This window comes from Strix uralensis, chromosome 6 (assembly GCF_047716275.1).
Source record: "Strix uralensis isolate ZFMK-TIS-50842 chromosome 6, bStrUra1, whole genome shotgun sequence".
Classification (NCBI taxonomy): domain Eukaryota; kingdom Metazoa; phylum Chordata; class Aves; order Strigiformes; family Strigidae; genus Strix; species Strix uralensis.
The window spans coordinates 8,709,350-8,736,717 of NC_133977.1; the positions used below are offsets into that span (position 1 = coordinate 8,709,350).

Genomic DNA, 27,368 nt, shown 5'->3' on the forward strand with positions numbered 1-27,368 from the left:
TATATTTAAACATATAATTTTAACCTTTGGCTTGTGAAATTTATGACATGCAAAGGGATCAAAATATACACCAAAAACTTTGATAAAACAATGCTTAAAATGAAACCATTAAAAATAATGCATATATAAAAGCTTCATCTGCATTGTTGTGGATGAAATTGGAAGAAAAAAACCTAAGTGCTTTGTCTTCATTTAACAGCTCCTGGCAGCATCTTGACACATAACTTCAACATGAGCATCCTCTGCTGGGTACCCTTCCACCCTGTTTGGAAGAAATAAATTGCTTGTCTGGAGTGGTTAAAAGACTTTAATCTAACTTCATAATGAAGCATTTTATCATATGATGGAATTCAGTTTCCAGAAATAGTTATTTTTTCATGGATGCCCAGAATACATACAATAAATATGTAATAATAATAATTAGGAGGATTCCTTGTAACTGTTAGCACAATTTTAAGAAACAAGGTGTTAGTATGTACTTCTTTTCTGTGTGATAAACCCATGTTATATTAATGTATTTTAAAATCCTACAGGAATATTGATCCAAAAGAGTTGTCTATGCTCTCACATGGGAGAGGCAGCAAAGGACTGAATATTGGTGGGGGAGCAGAGCACTTGGTGTGCTGGTACCAGCACTACCACCTCCAGCTCTCGCCACTTTTGTGTTCTTTTTTCTCCCAGCGTTTGGCAGAAAAGCCAAAAGCAGGAAAGACAGTCCTGACACTTCTTTCTGGTAAGGTCAGGTTTAAAACCACCTTGAGTTTAGACTTCAGGCTAAGGCTCTCCATTGTGCTGACATTTTTTTCTAACGCTGTTTTTTACCTAATTTCATTGGGTCTTATGGGTCATTTCTTTGTAAAGTTGAACCTGGCCTGATAGTTTCCCAAATCTATTTCGGTTACTACAGGTATGTACTTTAGGTAGCACGTGAGGATATTTAGCTACTTTAGGTAATGTGTGAGTACTTTCAGTATAGTGTGAGGATATTACTCATAAATGTTGTAGGATCCACACTTGAAGCTCAAGACAATAGGAAATCAGATCGTTGCTGCAGTTGCTGGCTGAGCTCTTTTGTATTGAAGAACAAAGTCCAAGATCCAAAGACCTTTAAAGTTTGGGAATATATATATATATCTCTTTGTCTGCTCACTGCTACTTAAGGATCAGTTTTTTAAGTAGGCCTTGCTAAGCTCTGTATCCAGAATGTCAGTTTTAGTTTCTGTTATAAGTAACTATATTACATCAATATTAGATTTTGTTGGTTTACTATTAACTATATCAGCAATACCACAGATACTGTTGCTTTTTAACAGAAATGATTAGTGGATTCAGACTTTTGCATATGTTCTACCAATGATTGCTGCTGGAAAAGCCTGTTGTAATCCAGCAGTTTCCATGGTGCGGGACATTTGTCTGCTGTTTGTTTCTTCAAGGCAGCTGGAGTTTCTTTCAGCTACAAAGCGAAAACTTTTGACTGGACAGGGATGGCTTAGGGCTAAGAAAGAACTGAATAATCCAAGAATATGAAGCCTTTGAAAAAAAAATCAGCACTTGTATGCAAGAAATCAGTTTCTTTTACGGAATGCCTTGAGGTCACCACTAATACTAGCATCTCCTCAATATACATTTCTATCTAGAGTGTTGTGCCATTATTTCTCCCTTCCAGTCTTTTTTATCTAGTTATATCAGAGGATCCTTGAGCCTCAAGGCCATGCTTCTGTGTAACTGGTGAGCAGTTCACAACTGTATAGCAACTTCTTCGTGAAGACTAAATAAATAAAAGATCTAAATAAAGATCTTTGGATCTATAGTTTTATGGAAACCTAAAAGTGCACATTTATCAGGGCACCCAACATTAGGAGGCTTCGGTTTTGGTTTTGGTTGTTGCACTAATTTCTTTTGGACCTTATGCTTTTGCTATTAGCTTTGATTCCCCCTAGAGAATAGAGTTGGTCAGTCTTAGCCAGCTCTCTCACTTGTTCCACATCTCATGCAACCACCCTGTCGTTTGTTCTGGCATGGTGGTGATGGAGCTGAACACTGCTTAGCTGGATATGTGAACTGATTCAGGTTTTAATTAATTTTTTTTTTTTTTTTCTGAAGAAGTATTTTTAACCTAAATCAGCTTGCTGGTCTAAATAAATGCGTGCTCCTGCAAACAAGTGTGCTGGCACCAAGGAAGAGTAGCTAGGCATAGGGGAGAGGCCTTGCTATTGGGGAGGAGGTACCTATAATGTACCGCTTCAACTTCTGGGGACTCTAAAACTGTCTTATATTCTGGTCAGAGTCCCTGAAACAATGGGAACCTATAGGCCCTGCTCTAATAGAAATGATCAGTAAGGTATGTGGAATACTTTCTGTACCAGAGTTTCAAACTGGACCTGATGGTTTTTGCAATATCCCCGTTATTAGGAGAAGTCAAGACAAGTGTACTAGCAGTGCTTACATAGGGTTTGTGGTTTAGTATCTCCCTCTCTGATAGCTGGTCCGAACGCTGCAGTGTGTGATACATTGACAGGAATAGTCCCTTGAACTTCAGTCAGACCTCCGACTGTAGTCTGGTCCTGAGCTTTTGTGAGTGTATTTTGAAAATGTATTTTAAACCACATTTCTTTACCTGACAGCATAACAACATGCCATTTTCTGCATTTTTCCTCAACTTCAGGGATTTTTGACAATTTGCTATGCAGAAAATGAAGAAAAATGAAATGGTGTGACTAAGGATCAGTTTAAATGTATCGTTTATGCAAACGTGTAAGTTTCAGTATGATATTTTTAAGGAAACTTTGACTATTTTGTGGATGTGGCTCATTTTCTCTGCATCTCTTTAAACACGGTTAATGATTATGGGCAACGCCGGATAGATGTTTCATCTTTGTGTGTTCGTCTCGTAGTGAAAGGCACCGCTCATACTGCAGTGCTGGCAGCAAAGCGGTACAGAGCACAGCCACAGTCCTGGTGCTGTTTTAAGAGTCTCCTTGGAATGTCATTGGTGAAAATTGCCAGTCATTTTTAGGTATTTTCCATCAGCTCCTGTACAGATACTGGATGTAAGACGTTTGAGTTTGGTTATCCTCATTGCAAGGCTGGCTGTTATTGAACACCTGCCTGGGTAGGAAGACAGTGAAGAGATCAATAAAAATGCTTTCTCGTTCCTTTTCTATATTTGACACTCTCAACTGCAGAAGCATTTGCCCAACAGTACATCTTGACACACGGCTGTACCACAGTCCTTTGTTTTCTCTCCATTTTCCAAGATGAGTGAATAGTATCAAATCCACCAAAATGTTTCCTTCTCCCCTTTGGCCAGGAGCTGGTGTTAAAATCAGGCTTTAATGCACTTATGAGCCTTAAGTGGTAATTTTATTAAGCTTCTGCTGTCTTTCCCTTTTATTGAAATTATTGACTATTAGCTATCCAGCTTTATGGCCTAGAGTCTTCAAATCTTAAGTATTATCATTCACATAAAGTAGCTATTCTCATGAGTTGCATCTATTCAAATAACTTTTTGTATATGTGAGGGTCATAACAATGATAAATGCTCCATCTGCCATTTGTTTCTCGCACCAAAAAGTGCAGAAAAAGTCATTGGAAAAAAGATACTTGCCATGGGTTGTTGGTTACTGTATTTAGTATATAGTCAGCTGCTTCAGCAGTGGCTGCACTTACTCCAATCTCCTTTCTCTCCCCCACTGTTGGTTTTTTTTTTGTTTGTTTTAACCTAGAGTCATCCAGAAGTTTGCAACATTTTGTATTATCTTGTCAGAACAAAAATCAGGCCCATCTCATCTCAAAGATGCTATATCTGGGTTTAAGACTGCAACAAGGTCACTCATAATTTAGCTAGCATAGATCCGCTGAGGTAAATCAGGGCTCCTGCAGGGCTCTTTTCACAGTTTGGTAGCTTACAAAACAATCCCAGAAATGGAAGAAATCTCCAAAGCCTGTTTGTGTGTTTGCAAACCATTGTTCTTACATTCTCATTTCTCTATGTAGCGTTACTGTCTTTTCATTTAGACTGAGCATCTTCGTCACGCTCGATTACTGCTTGTGAAGAGCATTTTGAATCAACCCAAAATTAGAAGAAATTTTTAGAAGAATTTTTTCAAGGAGTTTTTTCTATGGGAAATTTAAACTTAATTCCATTTCCCATTAGGACAAACTTTCTCTGGGCTTCTGAATAAAAATATTTATTACATTATTTAAAGATGCCAAAAGAAATGATGCTTTTTTTCCCACTTTTTTTTTTTGTGTTCAGATGACATCTTTTTCTGATTGTGGTAATTTTAGGAAAGTCAGTATTTACTGTATCATACTGCATCATAAAAAATCTACATGAAAGAGCATAGATTTAGATTAGATACAAGGAAGAAATTCTTTACTATGAGGGTTGCCCAGAGCAGCTGTGGCTGTCCCCTCCCTGGCAGTGTTCAAGGCCAGGTTGGACGGGGCTTTGAGCAACCTGGTCTAGTGGAAGGTGTCCCTGCCCGTGGCAGGGGGTGGGAACTAGATGATCTTTAAGGTCCCTTCCAACCCAAACCATTCTGTGATTCTGTGGTATGATAATGCAAATCTTAAGCTCGTAGATATTCATAATTAGACAACTGAAGCTGCTCAGGAGAGCACCTTCTAGTGGTTTTGGGGATTTGTTATTGTAGTGGTGGTGGTTTTTAGCTAAAACTAAAAAATATATTGATCCAGCCCTACAGGATGTGTTCCATTTAATAACGAAATGCCTGTGTAGGAAATGCTTTTTCCAGTGGGGTAGGCTGATACAGACCATCAGCTATATATCAGAATAGACAATCCTTCAGGTTTGCAGCTGCTGTTGTTTCCTATCTGCATCCAGGACTTGCTGGGCAGGCACACAAACCTGCTTAGAAGTGTTACAGACCTGGCCCAGTTCTAAGGTCTCTTTTTCAATGGCTGGGTATTTAAGTGCTCATGGCACATAACTTCAAAACACATAATGTAAGGCTAGTTGTGATGGGTCCCTGAAGCTATAAAAAGATAGTAAATTTGCATGAAAAGGTTTAATGGTCTGGAAAGCCATAGTAAAATGGAATTAGTAAAAGGGTCTGTAAAGAAAAATCACTGAGCCTGCTGTGGGGATTTCCAGGAGCACTTACTTCAGTAGGCACTATGTGCCGTTCAGTAGCACCCTGCTCCGAACAAACACATTGGCTGTGAAAACACAGTGGACCTATTGAATTTAAAGTATGGTTTGAAACTTCCTCAGTAGGGCAATTATAATGCTCACATTTTTTAGACATTAATTTACATGTGAGTAACAAAGTTTCAGATTTGTTTGAAAGTAGAATAAAATATAATTTTAACCAGTCATGGAGAAGTTGTGTTCTTAAGAGGAACAAAGTGGGACAGAAACATCTTTATTTCCGTTCAAACATTATTATATTCCCTTTTGCTTTCCTTAAAAACAGGAAAACAGGAAAAATAGTGTTTTGAAAACTTAGCAAAAAAAAAAAATCACTGTGGAGGATCACAATAAAAATCTTGCTGAAATGAATGTATTATGGTCAAGCACAGAAGCCAAAGCTAGGAAAACTGAACTCAATCACCAAGAACTGTCATCCTGAAAATACAGATATGCAGATTTTCATGTGTAAGTTGTCCCATAGATCAATCATATGCTCAAAATTAAATACATTTAATAAGATGGGGTCCAATTTTCTGTTACTCCAATGCCCTGGCCAACTTTACTGGCAATTTTTACTAGACCAAAAACTAACTTCACCAACATATTAAAGCTTGAATATCTCTAGAGCAACTTTTTAATACGAATTAATAGCAACCGGTCGGTTGTCTGTCAGTTAACCTGCAGTGAAATAAATAAACAACTCGCCCTCACCCAATCCTTTGCCCTTCCTTAGGTCCTGAAATGCCTTACGAAAGACGTGGTCACACCCCTGGGATTGAAGGGCTGTTGAACACTGACATTTATTCCAGTGCTCAGTTTTCATGCTCAAGAGGGGTTGCAAGTTCTGCAGGGTTAAAAGGCACTTCATTTAATTTAGTGTGTCACTGGAAGGATCAAATAGAAAAACTTGATTTTCCTGAAGAGTCTAATTACATTGGACACTTACCTGTCAATGAAATTACATTAAGTAGCTATGAAGATCTTGAGATGTCTACATGCCTGCTATAAGGAAATTAAATGCCAAAAATCAACCCCAGGATGTTTTTAAATCAAAATTCTGCTCTAATTAAAGTGTGTGACTGGACTATTTAACGTAAAGGAGTAAAGGAGATTAATACCAGGCTCCTTCTTCCCTTGCTTATCATTAAACAGTGATGAACATTCAGTGAAGAAGATATTATCTAGAGTTAAACCTTCTTTCTTTTCTACAGCAAAGCCTTTTTCAGTTCCGCCTTGTATGGGCGTCAAAAGATTAGTGCTAGAGATGGGGTAGATAAAGTTTTCTCCATTATAACTATACCCATGCTTTCTCATAAGCACTGATGAAGAGTTCCTTCTTAATACAAGTATCCAAGCAAAGATTTGTGGCCAGCACTCCTGCCTTGTAAGTGCATGCTCTGCCTGGAAGTAGGTTTTAAAGCACTAGAATAAATAAATAATTCTACAGATCTATGTACAACACTTAGTTTTAATGGCAAAAAAACCCAATCAAGTGATTTTCTGAGTCCCAGTTAAAAGTAATTACACAGTATAAGTGCTTGAAGTAAGTTAATGAGACAGACAAATCTGATAACGAATCGCTGTCTCATCATAAGCTTCCTTTCAAGTTAATTCAATCTTAACATTGCAGGACACTGTTCTGCATTGCTTTGCTCTCCACTGAGTCCAGTTCTGTCCCTGTTCACATCCATCTCACTCCATTTAGTGCAGGCGGTGTGGAATTCAGCTGTTTGCATTAGTAGGTGTATGGCTAACAAATTTGGTGTTTCAGAAAAAATGAGGATGGCACTAGGAAGCCAGAAGCACTAATTGGAATAAATTTTGCTATTTCCTTCTAATTGCACTGTGTTATTCATCTTAATGCTAGGGTGTTTATCTAAATGTGAAATACTGTCTGTGTGTTTATTAGGAAGCTGAAAAACTAGTTTTATAATTATTTGCATGTCTTCAATAGCATTTTCAAGTATGCACATAGCAGAATACTGATTAGCTCTCTTGTACGTAGCAAGTGTTTTGATTGGAATTGGTTGTCTGCAGGTAATCTTGAAGAGAAAGTAAAGGTAGAGTGGGGTTTTTTCAGCCTCTGATGTTCCATTAACGTAGGGGTCTTCAGGATACCACTTCTTCCTTGGGCCCATCCTCATCCAGTGCAGTGAAGCAGCAAAACAGTGGGGTCATTGCTGGTGGAAACTCCTTTGCCTGAAAGGAGAATGTCAGAAGAGAGCAAGAAATCAAGGAAATAGCATCTGATGTTCATGGCCTTGTGAGTTTTAGGTCACTATCACATCTCACAGCTAATGGGAAAGTTTCAGGTAAGGTAACCAAAAAGATCTGACAATATTCTTGGTATTCATTTTCCCAGCCAGTCTGCTTGTAAACTTGGTGTGGGACTGAAACTCACTATACGCTGCTTGGAAATGAATTTGTTAAGATCAATGAGTAATTTGATCAGTGCATCTAATTGTCTTTTGCTTTGGTCTCACCACCTTGATAAGGACAAGAGCCTTATAAATAATTAGTTTTGGTACTACACTGCATTACTATTATTAATGTATTCTATATTTTATTTATTCCTTCAATGGCATCAGTGAATGATATACAGACTTCTTACATGAGAAAAAAAGTGATATGTGAAGATATTAAAAAAAAATTGTATGTATCAAGTAATACCGAGATTGATAGCAGAGGAGTTGTTAGTAAATTGTTTACTTTATTCAGCAAAATCTGCTTCATCATGCTGTCTTTATAATACATAGTAAATACACCAGAAATTAAGGAATCCATTGTTAATTTTGTCCACGGGTATCAGTTAATTGACTACAGAGAAGTGTGCTCTTAAGCTATGTCTAATTTTTCCCTTGATTTCTTATTCTTTTTTTTTTTTTTTCTTGTTTTGGTAACAGTGTATTTTTAGGCAGATTTTTTCCTATAAATACAGCTAATATATAGAGTAGTTTTGCCAAATCAAGAGTACTAGCTCGAGTTTTTTGACAATTTTCAAAATACTTTTTTTTTTTTTTTTTTTTTTTTTTTTAGTTATTGGAACAGAAAAAAATGCTTTAAATATTTTTTGTGAAACAAGGTTATGCTGGGACATCTGTCAGGTCTAATGTGGTCTAATCCAGAGGATCAGACCAGAGCAGTCTAATCCTCTCTGGGATGACTATACCAGTAAATTATCCTGAAGAAGGGGTTTATTTCTGTAATACATTTTACTTTGCAGTGACTGCAGGCCTGACCCTTTTAAATCTACAGTAAATGCAGAATAGCTTACTGCAATAAAAGGAGCTCACATTTATTGTAAAGTAAGAATATTCACACTGGCAATCACCATGGAGTAGATGATGTATTATAATTTCACACTCTTACTTTTTTTTCTAGCTGACCTTTCTGCAGACAATAGAAGTATAAGCCTGAAGTGCACTCTATAAAAATATCCACTAGATTGAGGAATCCATTCAACTCTCCAAAGTTATCTACGTAAAGTGTTTAGTGTTTCTGTAGCTTTCCTTCTTTTCTCTCATTTAATGGGAGCTGAAAGTCCAGTCTAGGTAGTTACAGGTAGCCCCTCTGTGGATGAAGCCCGCTCTTAATCCAATTTATCAGACATTTGCAGTAGCATTTGCCCAGGCTTAAGGCTTTGGAGGATGGAGAAGATGGATTTAGAGAAATAAAACCAGCTGATAGATGTGATCACTTATTAGGGATCTTTCGTATAAATTATGAAAAATAGCTACAGTGAATTATAGCTGTAGGCTTTCAGATAATAACCCTTTCAGGAAAAAAATAATGAAACTAAGTGATGCTCAGTTCTGAGTTTCATTACCAAACTGAATCATAATTCAAAGTTCTTTTAAAACTTCCAGGATGGTTTGCAAATCTTGATGAAATTGAGACTAAGCTTGATCGTATTTAACCATTTTAAGTGAGTTTTTTGGCTGCTACTTTACTGCAGGAATATTTCGCTCCAGTAAGTTTCCAGGTCATTTCTGTCTGCAATCCATTGCCCAGTACTATCAAGGTTCAGGGAATGTAAATTTTTTACTGTCCATTTTTGGGCAGTTATCCTTCATTAAAATCGATAGAGCTCACAAAAGCCTCCCCTTCCAAGGTAGTACTCCTTGTGAAATCAATAGTAGTAGCCTAGCAGACAGAGAACCAGCAGTCTGTATTCTGTTTCCATTCCCTGTTCATTCTTGAAATCGGACTTTCCTTGCCTTCCGATGCCAACCATCAACAGCAATTTATTCTCAATCCTGACGCAGTCTGGGGTATCCCATGGCCGCAGGAGATCTCCTGAACACCCTTCACAAAGGATAGAAACATGTCCTGCTACCAAAGTATTATACAGCAACAAAGAATGTAGATGATAAAGGAGTTCTATAAAAATGTTGGCTTAATGTTCTATGGTGATTTTTAAAAATTCATATGTTAAGATTTACTACAAAAAGGAATAGGGAAGAAAATAGAGAACATTAATGTAAGTAATGTATGGCACCATAGCATATTGCATTATCATGTCTTCTTTTGGTGGCTGAAAAGAATAAGCAAAGGTAATGAGTGACCTTGGTATAAGGAATGCCTGAATAAACTGGAACTATGTCATTCAGAGATACACATACCTGAGAGACAGTGTGGTAGGGGGTGTATATAATTATAAATGGCCCAGACAAAGGGAGTAAAAATTGGGTGTTTGTGACTTCTTCCAAATATGAGAACAAATAAAAGTAGCAGAATGCAGCTTCAAAGCAAACAACAGGGAAGGGTCCTTAGTTAAGAGTCAGTTTCCTTAGTTTTACAGAATAAAATCTTAAGGAGGTTCGGAAAGTTGACCTTGTCCAATACAGTCATTCATATGTTCCTAAGGTCAAATAGTTCTAGTTTTTAAAGATCTCAATCTTGTCATTTAAAAGTCCTGTTTTCCCCTCCTGCACCATGCATGATCCAACTCCATTACTATATTCCATCTACTTAGTTGCGTCTAATTTAGATGTTGTGATGGCGTTCTTTACTTGTCTCTGAAACTTTGTCATATTGTACTGTAAAGTTAACCCTACCCCTGAAAAAACTCTACACGAAGGAATTCGGTAGTAGAAGCCCCAAGATCATGATGAGATTTTATTACTTTGCAGTAAAGTTGTTCCTGGGGTTCCAGTGTCTGCTCCATTAGGATGCATTGGGATGTCAAATGTAATTGCATTCAGGTTACAGTCTGCAATATAAGTATATTGTTAAAAAAACACCAAGAGGAACACCAATGAAGTTACATAATTTTATTCAAGGTATTATGCTATGTTAGTAAGTCTTGCAAAATTTGGCTTGACGGTTAATTAACAACATCTTGTGAGATCTTTATATAAAGAAAAATTATTCAATTCACTGATCTTGCCTTAGAATCCATCAGGTTCGCTCTTAGCCTTCACAGATGTCATATCCAATATTTCAGAGTTCTGATAATTGCCCCAAATCCAGAATTTTCTTTCTTGTGTTTTAAAAAAGCAAATTTAGGTGGCATCCCTTTGTAGACTATGAGAATTACTTTTAAAGTGTTTCAAGGGAGTATATCTCCTTAGGGTCTCGATATGCTGTCTCCACTGCTTTCCTAAACATAGGCATCTTGGTAATTATTGAAGTGGCTCAAAACCTATAGTTCCTTTCTAGTTGATACCAAGAACTAAGTGCAGAGTTTCCAGGCTAGGTTTCCATACAGCATAAATGTATTTCAAAGTGTAAAATACTGCTGTTTCTTGAAAGAAAATGATACTCACTCTGGTTTTAAACAAAACAGATTTTATGAAACATCGTTTTAGAAATGTGTTAGAAATGTGTGAATTCCTCATGTGTCAGCCAATAGGCAAAGCACCGTTCTGAAGTGACTTTTGCAATTCTTTTAATGGACAAAATTTTGATGAGGGAGTACCTCAGTTTGGGTATGAATCAATGGTGTTGGCTTGCTGTCTGGTCACACTGAATTATATTTAAAGTACTATTTTAAATAAGTACTTTATGGGTATAATTCTAATTGTATGACTAATATTCCTATTTTTTTGAATAAATACCATTGTCATGAAAATATTATAATGTGATAAAAACAAATTTTCGATTTTAAACTCCCCAAATGTATTGGAAGTCCTAAGCTGTGCAAACTGCAAGCAAATAGGGATTTTTTTTTTTTTTCAGAAATAACTCAGTTCTGAGTGTTCTGATTATGAGATCGTATTGTATCTTAATCTGACTGAACAATGAAGAAGACAGAAGCAAGGGGAATTCAGGGTCCATTCCAAAGAGCTCACAATGATGAAGTTTTGTGAAACAAATCAAAGGGGTGTACTTTCTTAAACAATACTTGACACATTTGGGATTTCAGGGTGTGATTCTATCCCAGACAGACTTGCCAAAAGCAGAAGTCATTGCACTGAAGTTATACATGTTCAGTGTTTAACTGGTATTAGACTAATTTGAGATGACAGACCATTTCCATGCTCTTTCAGAGCAGGCCATGTTATCATCAGTGGATTTCAAAAATTAATAAATATTACTTGTATATAATTTTCTCATGAATTATAAGGTTGGTTGTAATGCTTTTTCTAATGTATGGTAAATGGAGATATGTGTTTGTCCTTCTAATATTGAATGATAAATAACGAAGCTATGGAAGATACTCATTACATCTCAGCTATGAAACCTATTCCTCATGTTTTCATGTATACACGCGTTCAAAAAGGACCCAGCAGGGTTTCTGTGATATTGTTTTCTTTTTAATAAGCACACTTTGTTGTAAAAGCTGGCAACTAAATTACAGATGTTTGTATCTTCATGCTTATTCTGCTTCCGTATATTGCCTAGCAGATCTTTGGAGCAGTGAGTCTTGTATCAAAATTAACTCAAAAATAGCCTCCAGCATGATAAATATTTGTATTTAGTCTCAACCTGGGGAAATCCTGCTAGCCTCTGACAGAGCCCCTAAGGGGAGCTGGCAACTGTATAGCAAATGATGTGTGCAGATCTTCAGCCTCACAGCAGATACAGTAAATATGTGCAGTGTAACACAGCAAATATGTGAAGGCTTTTAGTTACGGAGGTGTGTAAATGTTTACAAATATGATTAACTGCAGAGCACAAAATCCATTTGCAGCATCAAAGGCAAAACTAAAATTACTTTTTCCCGCCCCCCTCCAGGATTATGCTGAAAAGAAAAACACGATAGCAAAAGCTCTGGAAGATCTTAAAGCCAACTTCTACTGTGAACTCTGTGACAAGCAGTACTATAAACACCAGGAGTTTGACAATCACATTAACTCTTATGATCATGCTCACAAACAGGTAAGAGGAATCTGCTCACTACTTCAACTTAGTTTCAGGTAGAATAATGGAATAAGATGTCCTTCAGACGGGCTTGGAAATCACAGTTGAGTTGTGTCCAAATTTCAGGTTCTGGGAAGCAAAATACACTGTTTTCTTAGAAACAAATCTTAACATGAAGATTTTACAGTCAAAAATTCTGAGATGGAAAGAAAGGAACACGTGAACAGTTAAATTGTGAAGAGGAACAGGGAATGATGAAAAATATGACTAAAAATGTAAATGTACAATTTCCTTGTTACCAGTTTAATTTTGCACATAAATAAAGACTGTGGTATACCTAACAGAAGACTTACTGGGAAGCATTTGTTGCAACAGATGTGGATAGGAAACTTGACATACTCTTTGGTAAACCTTCTTTTAGTGCAGATACAGTTCTGAAATGGGCTATGATTTTACTTAAATGCATTGAATATAAAACAACTGTGGTAATGAAAAGTTTCTGGCTCAGTTCACAGTAAGATATGTGTTAGCTTTAAAACACTGGTATTTACATTTTTACCACCACATTTTATCAACGCACCTCCAAGTTGTGTGTCTTACTTTGGTAACATAAAAGCAGTGCTTCCACATAACAGGAGAGGCAGTGCATCCCACTGCAATGACCTCTCAGAGGAAAATACAGTGCATCTTGACTCCACTGAAGAAAGATGTAGTGATAATATAAAGATATGTAATAACTATACAGGAAATTTCTGCATGGTCCACTTAGCTGGTAATTATTCTGTACTTTTTTTTTTTTTTTTTTTTAAATATGGTGGAATCATGTGGTTGTGGATCTGGATTGATTATTTTTCATTCTAATTGAATCTCTCCTTGTCCTGTAATTCTGCTCAGGGTGAATGTAGATGAGTTGCTACACGCGTTTTATATCTGTATTACATAAGCCAATGATTTGCTTTTCTTCAGCCCTTTTCCCTGAAACACTTCCTTTCTCTCTCACTGGTATTTTTATTTAGCCTATAATTTACACTGTCATCGTGAGTGTTAGATTTAGTTTTGAGAGCTACGGAGATGTGGACCTCTGCTGCAATAACAGTCTATGAGAAGCTGGAGGGAAAGATGTATTAGATAAGAAATTAACTGGTAGCTTTATTGCACCCTATAGATATTTATTATGAGTTGCAAATATTTTTAGTTAAAATACAGCTGGAATTGATTCTTCAGGTGTTATGTTTACACAGCAGCACCTCATCTATGGAAGGCAGGAAAAAAGAAGTGATGGGAAAAGTCTTCCGCACTTGAACTCTTAGGATTTTTATTTATTAATTTTTAAGTGCTCTGAAGCACTTTGAAATAATGAGAACCTGAAGGCTGCAGTGTTTGTTCCTCTATTAAGTATTGATGAAAAATTGATTTTTAAACTGAGGCCAGGTGTGAGACTGAACAGGGACTTGTTTCCAGTGGGTCACATAGTTATTCTTGTTTTCTGAGGGCTTTAGACAGGAGATGGTGGGCACTGCACCAGTGTCTGATGGAGCATGGCAGATCTTACCTCTCCATCTTTAGTGTAGGGACCTGTGTGTCTCTGTCTGCATGTGGCTTTGTGGATGTATTTGGTGGAACACAGGAAGCCATCCTCTTCCTCTGTAAAACCTCCACAACTTTAATCTCCCTGGTGGGAAATCAGATAAAAGTTTCTAGTTTTCCGGTAGAAAAAATTGTACGGATGCTTGTTTGGGCAAAGTAGTAATTTTCTGTAATATTACTGGCAAATGAGAGCATTGATTCCTGAGATTAAAATGTGAAGTCAAGTTTAACACTTCTGGAGTGTCTTTTGTGGTGGTATCTCTGGTGGTATAAAGAAAAACCATTCCTCTTCCCATATTTTGGGTGAAAAAAGGGGAAAGGCAGCATATGCTGCAGTGCAAGCTCTCTCAGATTTGCTCAATTTTCTTCATGCCATGTGCTTTTTTTGAGTAACCTAATTTTACTAAGTGTGCTAGAGAAATTTGCAGGTACCACTGTTGAATACTTTGCCTTTGTCTTGAAACTTCCTACCTGAATTGCAGAGGTTTTCCAGCAGTTCAGTAGGGCTGAGAGGAATAGGTAATGTCTTTGGATTTTGCTTCGTATTTTTCTCTAACTTTTTCCCTTTGATCATACCTTTCTACTAATAATGGACAGGTAAGGGGAAGCACTTAGTAGGAAAAGTTTCCCATGATCCAAGAATAGTTGTAAGCATATACAGCTAGTTCAGTTTCACTGATCCCAGCACCTGACAGTGGTTTCTACATGATCAAGTGGATGAAAGCTCTGCCTAAACCTGAGTTCATCCCAGCTGTTCTGAAAAGCCATATTTACTCCGAATTGAGCACTCTGATATCACACCATTCAAGCCATGGGATGGTTTGTCAGAGAAAATGTTCATAACTGCTCCTGTGCCTCAGTTTTATTGTAGAAGATTTTATTTTTCTTTCCATCAATTCAAAGGTTGCTAGCACAGAAAATTTACAGGATTTAAAATAGAAGATTTTATAATTTTATGGTTTTCCTCCCTTGGATGGGGTGGCCTCACTGTTAGGGGTTGGTTGTGTTTTGATTTATTGTGTCTTGCAGCTTCTTAACACCTGCTTTGAGATAATATGAGGTCCTTCTGACCGGTCCAGAAAGACAGGGCAGAAACAGGGCAAAGCTAATTCTATTTCCTAGGATGTGAAGGAGTTCAGACCAGTGTCTCAAGATCTCCACTGCCTCTCTTAGTGTTTTCTTGTTCTTAGCTTTGACAATATGGTTTGCTATCTGTAGCCTTTATGAAATACTCCTGGAAAAGCAACTTGCAAGAAGTCAGAGATAATGGAGAAAAATGAACTCTTTTGTTTGCTTTGAAAGCCTAGACAAAAAAAAAAAAAAAAAGAAAAAGACCTCAAATTACAATGCAGGTGTCCTTAAAAAAATGTTCTGGCCTCAATACAGAGACAAGTGTAACTAAGGCAGAACCGCTATTATTTAATACAGTAATGAGAGAATTGCTCTTTGATGATAATGGTCTAAAATCACGGAATGCAGCTTTTGAGACCCATGCCAGGACTTTAAAAACATCTGTATAATTTTATGCAGCATTTCTTAAGTATTTGGAAGCACATGAGGAGATCTCTGAAGTGCTGTATTCATGCAGGGTGAAAAAAAATCCTGCCTGTGTTCCTCGAAACACTGCGGTTTTGATAAATGTGGCTGAGCATTAAGTCTAAGGCTCTGAATGACTTTTGTCTCGTAGCTGTTCAGAGTCAGTGAGTTGTTTAGTCTTGTCAGTCAAGAAGGCTGGATCACACAGCTAGGTCCCCTACATCAGTCATTCCTCAAGAGACTTTTGTCGCTACAAGAACTAAGTGGTTTTATTACTGTATTTGAAAGTCTTCCTCTCCATCCCAGAACTTCTGATTAATCACCTAATATTACAGTAGCTCACCCGAGCTTGGTGCTGTTTCCTCTCCCAGGAGTGCTCTCCCAAATATCAAACAACAACAAAAAAAAGCTGTGATGAAAAATAAAATGAATAGCCCTAATGTATTTGCATCTAGATATGTAAATACAATCAATTAAGTAAATTATAAGTAGGAATTTTTGGCCACAGAATCAGAGGTCATTTCTGAAACTGTATCTCCCTGGATGAAAATGATCTCACTGCTCTAAAAATGTATTTTAAATTGTATGGAAGTACTAAAACACAAATTGTGCAGGAAGACTAAATTAGTAGGTATCTTCTTTCCCTATTACAGACATGGATTTCTCCTGTCTACATTTTTCTCCTTGCTACATGTTTTTCTTCTTTGCAGATTTGTTAGGAGATCAATGCCAAACATCAATCTGTAGCCAATCAGAAGTCCAAACTTTGAACATCTTTTTGTGTTTGAATAAATATTTGAAGGAATATGGGTGAAGAAAAAGAAATTCAAAAGTGGAAGGGTGTGGTTAGGCATAACAATAATAATAGAGCCGTAATTTTACTAAAGGTATACCTCCTATGAGATATGAAGCATGTAAGGTAGACAAGCAGTGTAGCACATTTGGGCATGCCAGTATTCTCAACAAAGATAACAATGTTTTCAGTTGTTTGACTCTGCAATTTAAAAACAAAGCAGAAAATCCTTGTAGTCATCATTACAGCTTTTTTAAAAAATGTCATTGTAGAATTATTCCCTCTTAAAAAGAAAAGATCCCATCTCTTCTACTTGGCTGGTGCCTGCAGAGGGTGCACCACTGTGCATCTGCTGGCCACAAGCAGGTCAGCTCAGGGCCCTGCGGTGGGTCTGCTCACAGGCCGTCTGCAGCTCCTGGCGTAGCCAAAGCGTTTATATCTGTTTGAAGGGAAATGTGACACATACTGGGAGAATTAGAAAATGAAAGACATTATCTATTTACTGGGAGCCAACAGTATTTTATATTGTATTTTTCAGGTCTGCTTTTTGCAGGTTGGGTTCCCCTGAAGCTATTGGAATGATACTAAGAAGCAACATGTTGTATGCCACCTTGGAAGTGTAGAAATAATGATTCTGGAAAAAAAAGTATCCTCTTCTAGAGCAGTATGTCAATAAAGAGCTTTATTGTAGTACAGGATACAACCTTAAGAGATTCAAAAATGTTCTGAAGATTTGCTTCATAAGCAAAACAAATGTGATATATAGTGAGTCAGAGTTTTGGGGATTTTGCCAGTAAGAGATTTCATAAAATAAGAATATTAAAACTCTGCTTCTCAAATTTTAAACGTAGCCCCTGTGTGGAAAAGCTGGAGTTGGTTATCTGGTAATGGTGAAGGGGCTCACAAGGAGCAGTGCAGAGCAAGGCAGTACTCATTTCGTGATGTGTGTCCAGCTTTGCCGGGCTCTGTCTGATGAGACATGGAGGCAGAGGCTGAGGTCGGCTGTTCTCAGCTGGGTCCTGTCCCCTTCCACCGGTCAGCAGCCCTGGTATAGCTCAAGGCAGCCTGAAATGGCATTGCATTTTGCTGTACCTTGCTGCACACTGAGCCCAGCCAAGAGGGATGTTTAAGATGACAAAATAGACAAGAAGGCCATGGTGAGAATTTATGGCCATGAAAATCCCTGAGAGTGATCAAATAAATCACTTCTTCAAGAACCACCTAGGCTGATCTTGGATCAGAAAAACGCCCGTACAGATGTCTCGGTGCCAAGCCCGTGGTGTCTTGTGTGACGGAGGAGGCGACTGATAAGTAAGCATAGATGAGGATTCAAACATTTTGTTTGAATTGATCTTGTGCAGCTCTTTCTTACTGTTATTATTTCTTTCCCAGAATGTAACTTGGCATCTCTTCCTGTATTTCTTTTTATTCCTCAGGAAAAGATAGTCATCTTTGTAGCCTTTTTAAATATTAAGGGAACACAAACAAATGTTCAGCTGTGTGTTCATATACATATGTATATTTGTAATGAATGTACAACCACAAAATTATCCTCTCCTCTTCCAAATGCTACTCTATCACTGTATTTCAATTTTTTTTTCATGAATTTTGCATTATTTAATGGTCTTTTGTGGTCAGGTTGGGGTTTGTTTGTTTTTTTAGTAAAAAGCCACCTTTTAAGTTTTAAGCACATATACTAACAGTAATGCTAATAAGGGTCATCACCAGGCCTGTTATAGCTCAGCACTGCTGGTAGCATTGGACCAGACTATTGCAATAGACTTTGTGTGTCCTTTCTCAACTCCTTTGAAAAAAACACAGCCAAAAACCTTTTGTGGTTACTCTGAAGAGAAAGGCAGAATTGCCAGCATGGCAGGACCACACGGGGCCAAGAAGGAGGAGGGAAACAGAGTGAGGATCTCTGCTCCTTTGCAGTATAAGGATGTGTCCAGAGCAAATGCTGGAGAGAAGTTTCCAACGGGGAACCTGTTTCTGGATGGTAGGCTACCAAGAGTGCTGCTTCTGGGGTCACCTCTGACACCCCCGGGTAGGTGGTTTGGGCTCAGTTTTGGTGTAGACGGCGTGAAGTGCAGGGAGATAAGTAATGGGAACTGGAAGGCTTCAGGAAAAGCAGAAACACAGTCCCATTGCATTGGGGCACAAAGCCACTTGGAAAGTGTTTTGCTGCTCTGTTAGTAATGCGTCTGCATAGGAAGGCTACAAATGGTAGCCTTTATTCTGCTTTACAGACTGTATTTTAAAATTAAATAGTCAAGTTCTGTTCTTCATGAGTATTTCAGTATATTTAGGGAGAAATTTCCACACACTGTTTCCTGGATGAAAGGAAAAAATACCTATTTTTCTTCCAGTTTTTATTTTACCTATAAAACTTAGTGCCAGAAATTGGCTTCTTGATTAGTATCAGTGTAACAAAGTATTTAGGCACTCTTTAGCTCAAAACTTGTACTGACAGGTTAGATGAAGATATTCTTAAGTAGAATATTAATACTGCAAATCCAGTTTTGTTGCGAATGAACATTCTCTTTCTTCATTACCAAAAAAGACATATCACTACATTCCTGCCTTAGTAATTATAACAGAAAAGATACTGTATAACATTTTCTGGTTTTTCATGCTTGGGAAAATCTGTTCTGTAATAATGTTTGATTAACTAATTGACTTACTTTTTCTGAAAAAGTGTTTTTAGAACAAGTATAATTATAGTAGAGAAGTATATACCCTATCCGTCCCACTAATAGCCTGTAGATAGAATATTAACCCCATGCACTGACACTCCTGATTCCACGAGGAGCCTGTTCTTTAACACAGGAGTAGGCTTGCCCAGTGACAACCCTTCTTCAGTTTAGAAACTTGGTATTTATTCGCAGTTCTTTGATTTGTTTTTCTGTTTGGAATTATTGCAGCCGTCTTCTTTCTGTCCTTTTCAATATCCAGATCAGTCTGATAACTTATATTTCCATACAAAAAAAATTACAAATTTAATTCAACTATCCATTGCTCAGTTATTATTATTTTCCAAGTCTACATTGAGCAAGTTATTTCGGGATGGGGGGGGGAGGGGAGGAATACAATGCCATTGCAAAGAGGGAGAGAGGAAACCTGGCTTACTCCATATATCGTGCATGTTTTTCTCCCTGACATGCATTTCTACTGTTGTGTGGTTCACTCTTTTCTTTAAAACCATACTCATGAATTTCAGTTCAGCTTTGTCTTTTAAATCAGTTTGTGAAATTTTCTACATGTAACTTAGCTGAACTTGAGGTTAATTTTAAACTTTGCTTTACTGTGTCAGCATTTCTCAGGTTTCTGCTGTTTTGCCATCACTTGCAAAAGTAAACACCATTTTCCATTCAACACTAGGATAAGAATGGACACAATAATTACGATTTGAAGATAGGTAATAATATAGTGGTGTAGTACACGATTCCTGAGGCATCGTGCATATTGTAATGCATCTTTTGGCATACAGTGTTTTGATGGGGAGAAGTGATTAAAAACTTGTGTTACACAAACTTGGAGATCAGATGATAGTTTACCTATCACTTGTGTTGTTGTATTAGGCTATAGATCAGCTAAGCAATTATCTGGAAGAAAAATGTTATTTTTTATTTTCATTTTCATTCTTTCTTTAACAGAATCAATCTCCCAAAGTTAATTTAAGCATTACTATGGCTGCAAAGTTCAAACCAATCAACAGAATACCTTTTCTGTAATTTTCAGAAATTCCAAATGCAATTCTATTGCTGTCCTGAAAGTAATCAAGTAGAATATAGATTAAGTGTAAGTAGTGAATAATACGAAACGCATTTTGTTTCTCCAAGGTTTTGAGCTGTCAGTGATCGTAGAGAAAAACAGTATTTCCAATGAAGTTTTAAATTTCCTTAAGTGAAGGAGAAACTAATATGTTGCTAGTAATATACTAAATGCTGACCTCTCAAGGTGAATCATTTTTTATGATGTTAACATGATTTAATTTGCTAAAACAATTAAGTGGTGCATGTGAATAGTTAGTACTCCCAGCCTGATGCTGCAAAAAGCACCTTATAGTTTCCTATTTGCTAACAAAAAAAAGTTTCAGGATATTGTTTTTCCTTAGGAGCTATGCTAGGATTGTATTTTATGCCCTACAGCTTGTGCATGCTGGTTTACATGTGAGAATTCATTTGTCATTGGGAAGAACTGCACAACCTTTTCAGTACAAGCCACAGTAAATCTCAGGGTCATTATCGCAGTCTTTGCTGATCTGTGCAAAATCAATCCTTCATTAATTTCAGAAAAAGCTTGTTCTTTTTTTAGTGGTTGATCTGAACTGTTGACGAAACATAGTGTTGCAATCAGCGTTGCCTTTTGTGACAAGATGTGATGAGACAAACAAACTATGTGGAAGTGCTAGTGGGTTTCCCTCAAGGGATCGTTCCTGCTCAGTCTGCACGCTGGGTGCGGTACCTCCACAGAGCCAGGGGTTAACTTATGGTACATCTAAAGAAAGCTTGTGTGCTTGGAGCAGACAGCTAGCACTGTGGTTTCTTTAAGCAGACTAATGCTACTCTAGAAACAATAATTACCATTGTTCTGCATATTTTAATTCCAGCTCAGTAGCAGCTTAAACAGGAATGTCTTCAAGTTTCTAAACCGCTCTAGGAGCATTCAGCAAAGTCTAAAATATTAACTCAGGTTTTTCATCTTTTTTCCACATGCAGTCGATGCAGTCTTGGAACAATTTAGCTGCAGAGCTTCTCCTATGTTTGTGGTTGGCTTTTGGGGTTTGAGATGCAGTGATTAATTGGTTGGCTTTTGTTTCGTTTTGTTTTTTAATTAGTGCTACAACTACAGTTGTCCAGTAGAGGTCTGATTTTAACTTTCCCCACCCTCACACTGCAAACGACTGAAATAAGAGACTTAAATAAGGGCTCTGTGAGCATTTGAAGTGAGAGGCTAGGTGAGCAGGAATGCAGTCTGTTTTGACCTCTGCTGGCAGACTGGCAGTGGCCCTCATTTAAGAAGAATCCAAGAGTCAGTGGAAGGGAAAGCTAGAAGTGTCCCCCTGCCTTCAGTTCTGTTTGTATTTTGGATTCAGCTGAGCCTTTTCCTTTATGATCAAGGTTAGCATACACCATTATTCCAGTAATACCTCCTAGTTTCTCACTGAGCTTTCACATGTGCTTGTTCATGACAAACATCCTTGTGACAAACCTGAATTACTCTGTAAAGGTCCTCTCAGTTTCTTCCGAAGTCTCCAAGTGTGGCAGAACAGTAGTGGTTCAACATAAAACAATTGAAAGTATTGATGTCTTTTGGTTGAATGATTTATTTTCTTTTTTTGAAGACATTCAATCTGCAGAAGACAGTATAAATACAAGCAGTCTACGTGCCTGTGCCTCCCTCTTGCAGGCATCCTTCTCTTTCCTTGAATTGTCTGTCCCAACAGCATGTTGCATCTCTTCTTGAATTAGAACTGATGAGGGACCCATGGTATATGGTAATATAAATAATATTCATTCAAGTTAATTCACAATTAATGCTAGTACTTTTAAATGTGTGGCTTCTCTGATATGACTTACTGCTTTTGTCTTGATATGCAGTCTTGATACATGTAATGATATCAAGAGAGAATACAAAAAGTTAACTCTTCACCTGTAACCCACCTTCCCTTTTCTAGCACTGAAATTCAAGAAAATTTAAAAAATCTATTAAAACCTCCACCTTCTTTAATGCTGATTTTTATTTATTTATTTTAACCACCCTTTTTTTGTATATTTTTGTATAGCTATTAAGTGCTTGCTTGCAGTGGCATATGTATGTTCACATCTGGTACAGGATCTCATAGTGTTACATGTTTTATAATTACAGAGAGATATATCTGCCTACAAATTGCTTGTAGTGATAGCTAGAAACAAAGCAAGAGACTCACAGCGATAGCATGGAAGAGAAGGGTTACAATCGTACCAGAGGTTAGGGGATCATTATCGCAGACTCCCTTAAGGATCAGGTCTTCTCCTCCTCACCTCTGTGCATCTTCCTCCCTTACTATTATTGTTGTCCCTCTCCTGGCTGCAAGAAAAGCCGAAGGCTGCTTTTGTGGGGGCATGATGGTTACAGTGAGCATTGCAACAGCAGGGCACTTGTTTAAGGATATAGAAGGTTATCAGTAGTCTTTGTCTCATGAACAAAAGGCATGGTATGAGACATTGCTGTCACTAGGTGTGATAAAAAATGAAAGGCTCTATTAATCTGAAAATGAACTCACAAATGGGACAAATCAGAAAAAAGTAAAATAAGTGAATAAAACATTAAAATGATGCTTATCAAACTCATCCTTGGTTGTTTTCACTTTCTTTTGCTAAGCAAGCATTAAGCTAACATGAGCATTAAGCTAAAACTTCTGTTTTATGAGACAGAGGCTGCTGCCACCTCTTCTTCAGTCTCGTCTCTCTTTGCAGTCCCATTTCTCTGCCCCAGCAGAAGACTCTTCTGTGCCATCTCAAGACTCACTTCTTGCTTAGTGAATCCTTTTTTTTTCCTTTGTTTGTTTGGATGTGAGTACAACACATGCTACACGTGTGGTTTACTTAATTTTCTTCTCTCATTTCTGCCCATAGTCATGAGATTTGCATTTCTAAGGAATACCCCAATTAGTACATTTTCCTGTCATCAGCCTACTATAAAGGTTTGTTAAAAGTTATGTAGTGTATAATAAAGTAAATTATTATAGTCTACCTGTGAGCATTATATGCTCACTGTATAAAAACATGTTTGACTCCTGACTTGTCTCACATCTGCTTTGCCTTACAAAGGGTGTATCCACTGCAGAGGGTGAGTGACTCTGCAGGTGAAGCAAACCCAGTTCTTCTTGTTCTGATTTGTTTTAAGTAGAAGGAAAGAAAAGCAGAAGCACATTTCCAAGCTCAGTTAACTCTTGGGGTGAGCTTTACGCAAGCAAGGTAATGGCTCTGTGCACTGTGCAAGGTCTGAGTTAAATGGGGAGTCGGAGCAAGGGAAATGAGGGCAGCCCGTGAGGTCAGGGAGGGAGCAATACTCTGCCTGCCCTTGCACTTACTGAGGGGAGAGCTCATCTTCCTGCGGGAAGCGGCTGCAGGCGTGCGGGAGGCTGCTCGGCTCCCTGCAGTGACCAGTGCCCTGGTAGGTGCCTGTCACTCCCCAGGCAGGGGTTGTATGTAGCTGAAGGATGTGAAGAAGTGGTATGGCCTGCCCTCCTGGGAGCTTCACTTCAAGCACTCCACTCATTCATACGTACGCTCTTTGGAAAATAAAAAATAAATTAAAAAATTACACAGTGGACATAATAAAAATCTAAAATACTAATTACTTCTGGGAGCACAGATGATTTCTGCAAAGTAAACTGCCTGATAGACTGCTAAGGAAAATATTTTCTTGTACATTTGTAACTGCTGTCATTGACAATAAAATTGCTTGAAATATAAAATAATGGTAGTGTGTTGCCTACCATGACAGAAACTGTAAGAGGTTTTGACCTTTAGTACGCTTTAATGGGTGCTCTACAGAGGAACTGACACTTCCATTTATTAACTTGTAATTGTCCAAAATAAATCCTGCTTTTTTCCCTCCCAGTAGATTGAAGCCTAGTATATGTTAATTGTGCTGTCTCTTCTCCTGGCCTGACACCTTGACAGCTCTTGTCAGCTTTTAAAAGTTATTCCCTTATGAGAACAATACCTCTACTGGTTATTCTCCCATAATGGCCTTGCCACTCATCTCTTTTGTGTTTTTTAATTCTGACATCAAAGTTTACGCTTAGCAATTGCTCCCTGACATGAGAGTGTTCTCTAATGACTAGCGGTAGGTCAGCACTCCCTGTTTTGGAGAGAATGCACAAAAATTAAATCCAGCGTTTTGGTTTGCAAGTGTACGCCTGGGGCTCTTGCTTTACTAAGGCTCAGGTATTTGCTCTTCGTTAAAGAAATGAGGTTGTACAGTAAACTGATTTATTAGCTATACCACCCAGTGCTCTCATCTCATCAAATCTCACACTGTGCAGGACTAGAGCGTCTCATAATTTCTAAAAAAAGACCGCTAATTAACATTTATGTGCTACAGGACATGATGGTACTTCAACGGGTGGCACTTTTTCCTTTGAGTCGGTATTGGAGCAATATAATTGTGTTGCCAGAGTTGCTGCCTTCGAGATATAAAACCGAGACCTTGACCACCACGATAATTGGAAGTTCCCAGACTGCTTTCTTAGGAAGGGAGGGTGGTAACTCCAGTCGTGCACTGGCCAAAATCCAGGCAGGTAATTAGACTCTATTACATTAATCCCCCCTGCAGTTTCAGCTGATGATAGTGGCTTCTTCTCTTCCCATCCTCGCCCTTTGGTGTAATTGGTATGCACTGCCAGACATCAGCCTAACATCTAAGTCAAGAGCGGTTGTGTTTCATTGATGAACAATGTGGTACAGGTGTACTCCTTAATCCCAGCACCTGGAAAAGAATAAAAAGCAATTGTTACACTGTAGAATTCATTGCTATTGGAAAGATAGGTTTGGAGTAAGGAAAAATACTATTCTCTGTATTTGAGTACTTGAGTCACCAGAAATCACTGGTTTCTGCATTTGGGTTACATGTCAGCAGATGAATGGTGCAATTACCCCGGCACTAATCAGATCACATTGAAGAGAACTCAAGTTAAAGGCAGTGCATTTGCTTCTACTTGCTGAAAGTGCTGTAGCAGAATATTATTTGGGAGAGTTTGATGTGTTTTGGTGTGGGTTTTTTTTTTCCTATATGCTCTAGAATCTAAATTTTTTTCCCTCTGACCTGGAAGATGGTGAAGTTACAGTAATGTGGGGAACACACAGTAACTGGGAGAGGCCAATAAACTGTTCCTCTTCAGGTCATTGACTCTGAAGTATAAAAACCTGTTAAGATGATGTAATTAATGATTTCACTACATTCAGGATCTTCAAGAGTGAAAGACAAAACTATCAAAATCAGTAGTGATTAGTTTCATTTTCATGTTCCAGTTGGGCTGAGCATGGAAAACCAAGCTGCGAACTCTGTCTCCCCAAAGAGCAGGGATTAGAAAGAGCAGGGATTAGAAAATATGTTTGTTGCCCCAGGTTCTTCCATTGCCTTTAGGATTAAGTATGAGAAAATGGAAGACATATCCATCATAAACCCAATTCGACAGGCCATTACTGAAAACCAGAAATAGTTGAGGAGCTGTACAAGAGGAAGGATCAACTAACTTAAATGTGAATGGACATTAAAAGTAACATGACTTAATCTTTCCTAAATTCTACATCCCATTGGCCATTTATTTGCTGCTAGTAGATAGAGTTAAGCTCTTCTGTCACATATCAATGGCTGGAGAATTCCTCCAGAGCAGTAGTGGGAGTGGCAGTGCTTTCCCTGGCACCAAGCAGAAATCTGGACACAGATTGCAGATATGCTGCTTACAGAATGCTAGCTGGTGTCTTGAGGGTCAGTAGAAATTAGATGAGATGCTGGGGGATATGGTGTAGGGGAGAGCTTTGTAGAGCAGGGCTGATGGTTGGACTCGATGATCCAAAGGGTCATTTCCAACCTGAATGATTCTGTGATTCTGTGAAATTTCAAACAGAATGATTTATTGTTAGTGATACTGCCCCAGGTAGAAGTGAGCGTTTGCAGCATCAGAGTGGCGTGCACTCATTGTAGGCACATGAGATTTGTTCCACAACGGCTGTTAAAAGGGGAAAGCAAGTTGAAGCTGTGCTATGTATCTACTTGTAAGGGTGTGAGACTGCTACCTATAATCATATCAGAACTCTTTATTGCCTTTATTTGGAAATTGGAAATCTTTATTTGGAAAACACTAGATCTGGTTTCAGCAGTGAGAAGTACTGGGGACTTTCATTGCTTAAATGGGAATGGATTTGATGAATAGACACACCTTGTGCTTGTGTTAGGTGCAGCTGTGTATACAGTGTCTCAGGGAAGGCTTTGAATTTCTGTTGAGAAGCCAAGTATCCAAATTCAGATTTTCAGTGATTTTGTTCTTATAACTTCACCATCTTTTACCCACTAAGTGAAAGGTTTGAAGTTTTAACACTGCAAAATATTGGTATTTTAATACTAGAGGTACTTAAAATTATGAAAATGACTTAAGTGGTCCTTATATTTTGTTTTCAGTGTCCATTTTTCAATGTAATTATTAGTATACATTTTGGAAGGCTGTCAGTATAAAAGACGGTTTTCTTTCACAAAGACAGCCATTTGCAATTTTTCACCCAGGATCTGATTACCCTTCTTAAATTTTAGAGGAAAAAACGACTAAAACCCTAACATAAGATGTTAGTTCAAGGTATAGCTATGTTGAGTTTATGCAGTAAAGTGCTATACATTAATAAGATTTGATGAGAATAGAAAACACTGTATAACTTACAACCAATTTTTTAAAACTAAGTAGCTATTACTTTAGTTCCATCTTCAGTGATCTTTTAGCAAGTTGTTTAAGATGAATTGCTCTAATTTGGGCAGTGGGATCAAGAAAGAGCTTTAGTTGGCTGCTAGCAGCTTACCCAGGGACCCGATTTCTCAAATTTTGGGAAGGTCCTAGCCAGTGCAGGTGCAGGTTTTGGTTCACAACTGAAAGAAGTGCCATGTTTGTCTGCTGCTCCATCTGAAGAAATGCTTTGGATGATGAAACTGTGAACCATTCTCTTGCCTTATGTTAGTGATGATCTATGACTTTGATAATCTCTGTGCCTCTGTAATAAGACAAAACAACATGAAATGGGTCATGTGGATTGCAGCAACTTCTGAATATTCTCAAATAAGAAATCAGATGAAATATTGGTACTGTGCAATGTTTTTCATGGCAGCTGCTTCACGCTAACTCGATTCTACAGACAGAGTTCGAAGGACAGGCTATTTTGATTTGCAACTGGGGCCATACAATAAATCTGAGTCAGAGCCAGGAATGGTGCTTGGGTCTCCTGACTGTCT

The 27,368-nt window shown here is 38.0% G+C and overlaps 1 protein-coding gene across 3 annotated transcripts in view; it reads left to right on the forward strand.

Moving 5' to 3' along the window:
- The window catches only part of ZNF804A (zinc finger protein 804A), a 152,204-nt gene that overhangs the window by 102,820 nt on the left and 22,016 nt on the right, over positions 1 to 27,368 (forward strand). For 2 of the 3 annotated variants that reach the window (XM_074872658.1, XM_074872659.1), the window contains one exon: positions 12,338 to 12,481. In XM_074872658.1, coding sequence (XP_074728759.1) covers positions 12,338 to 12,481 — 144 coding nt within the window. Of the gene's footprint in view, positions 1 to 12,337; positions 12,482 to 17,521; positions 17,691 to 27,368 lie in introns of those variants that run through there. The other variant, XM_074872660.1, reaches the window with a different exon arrangement.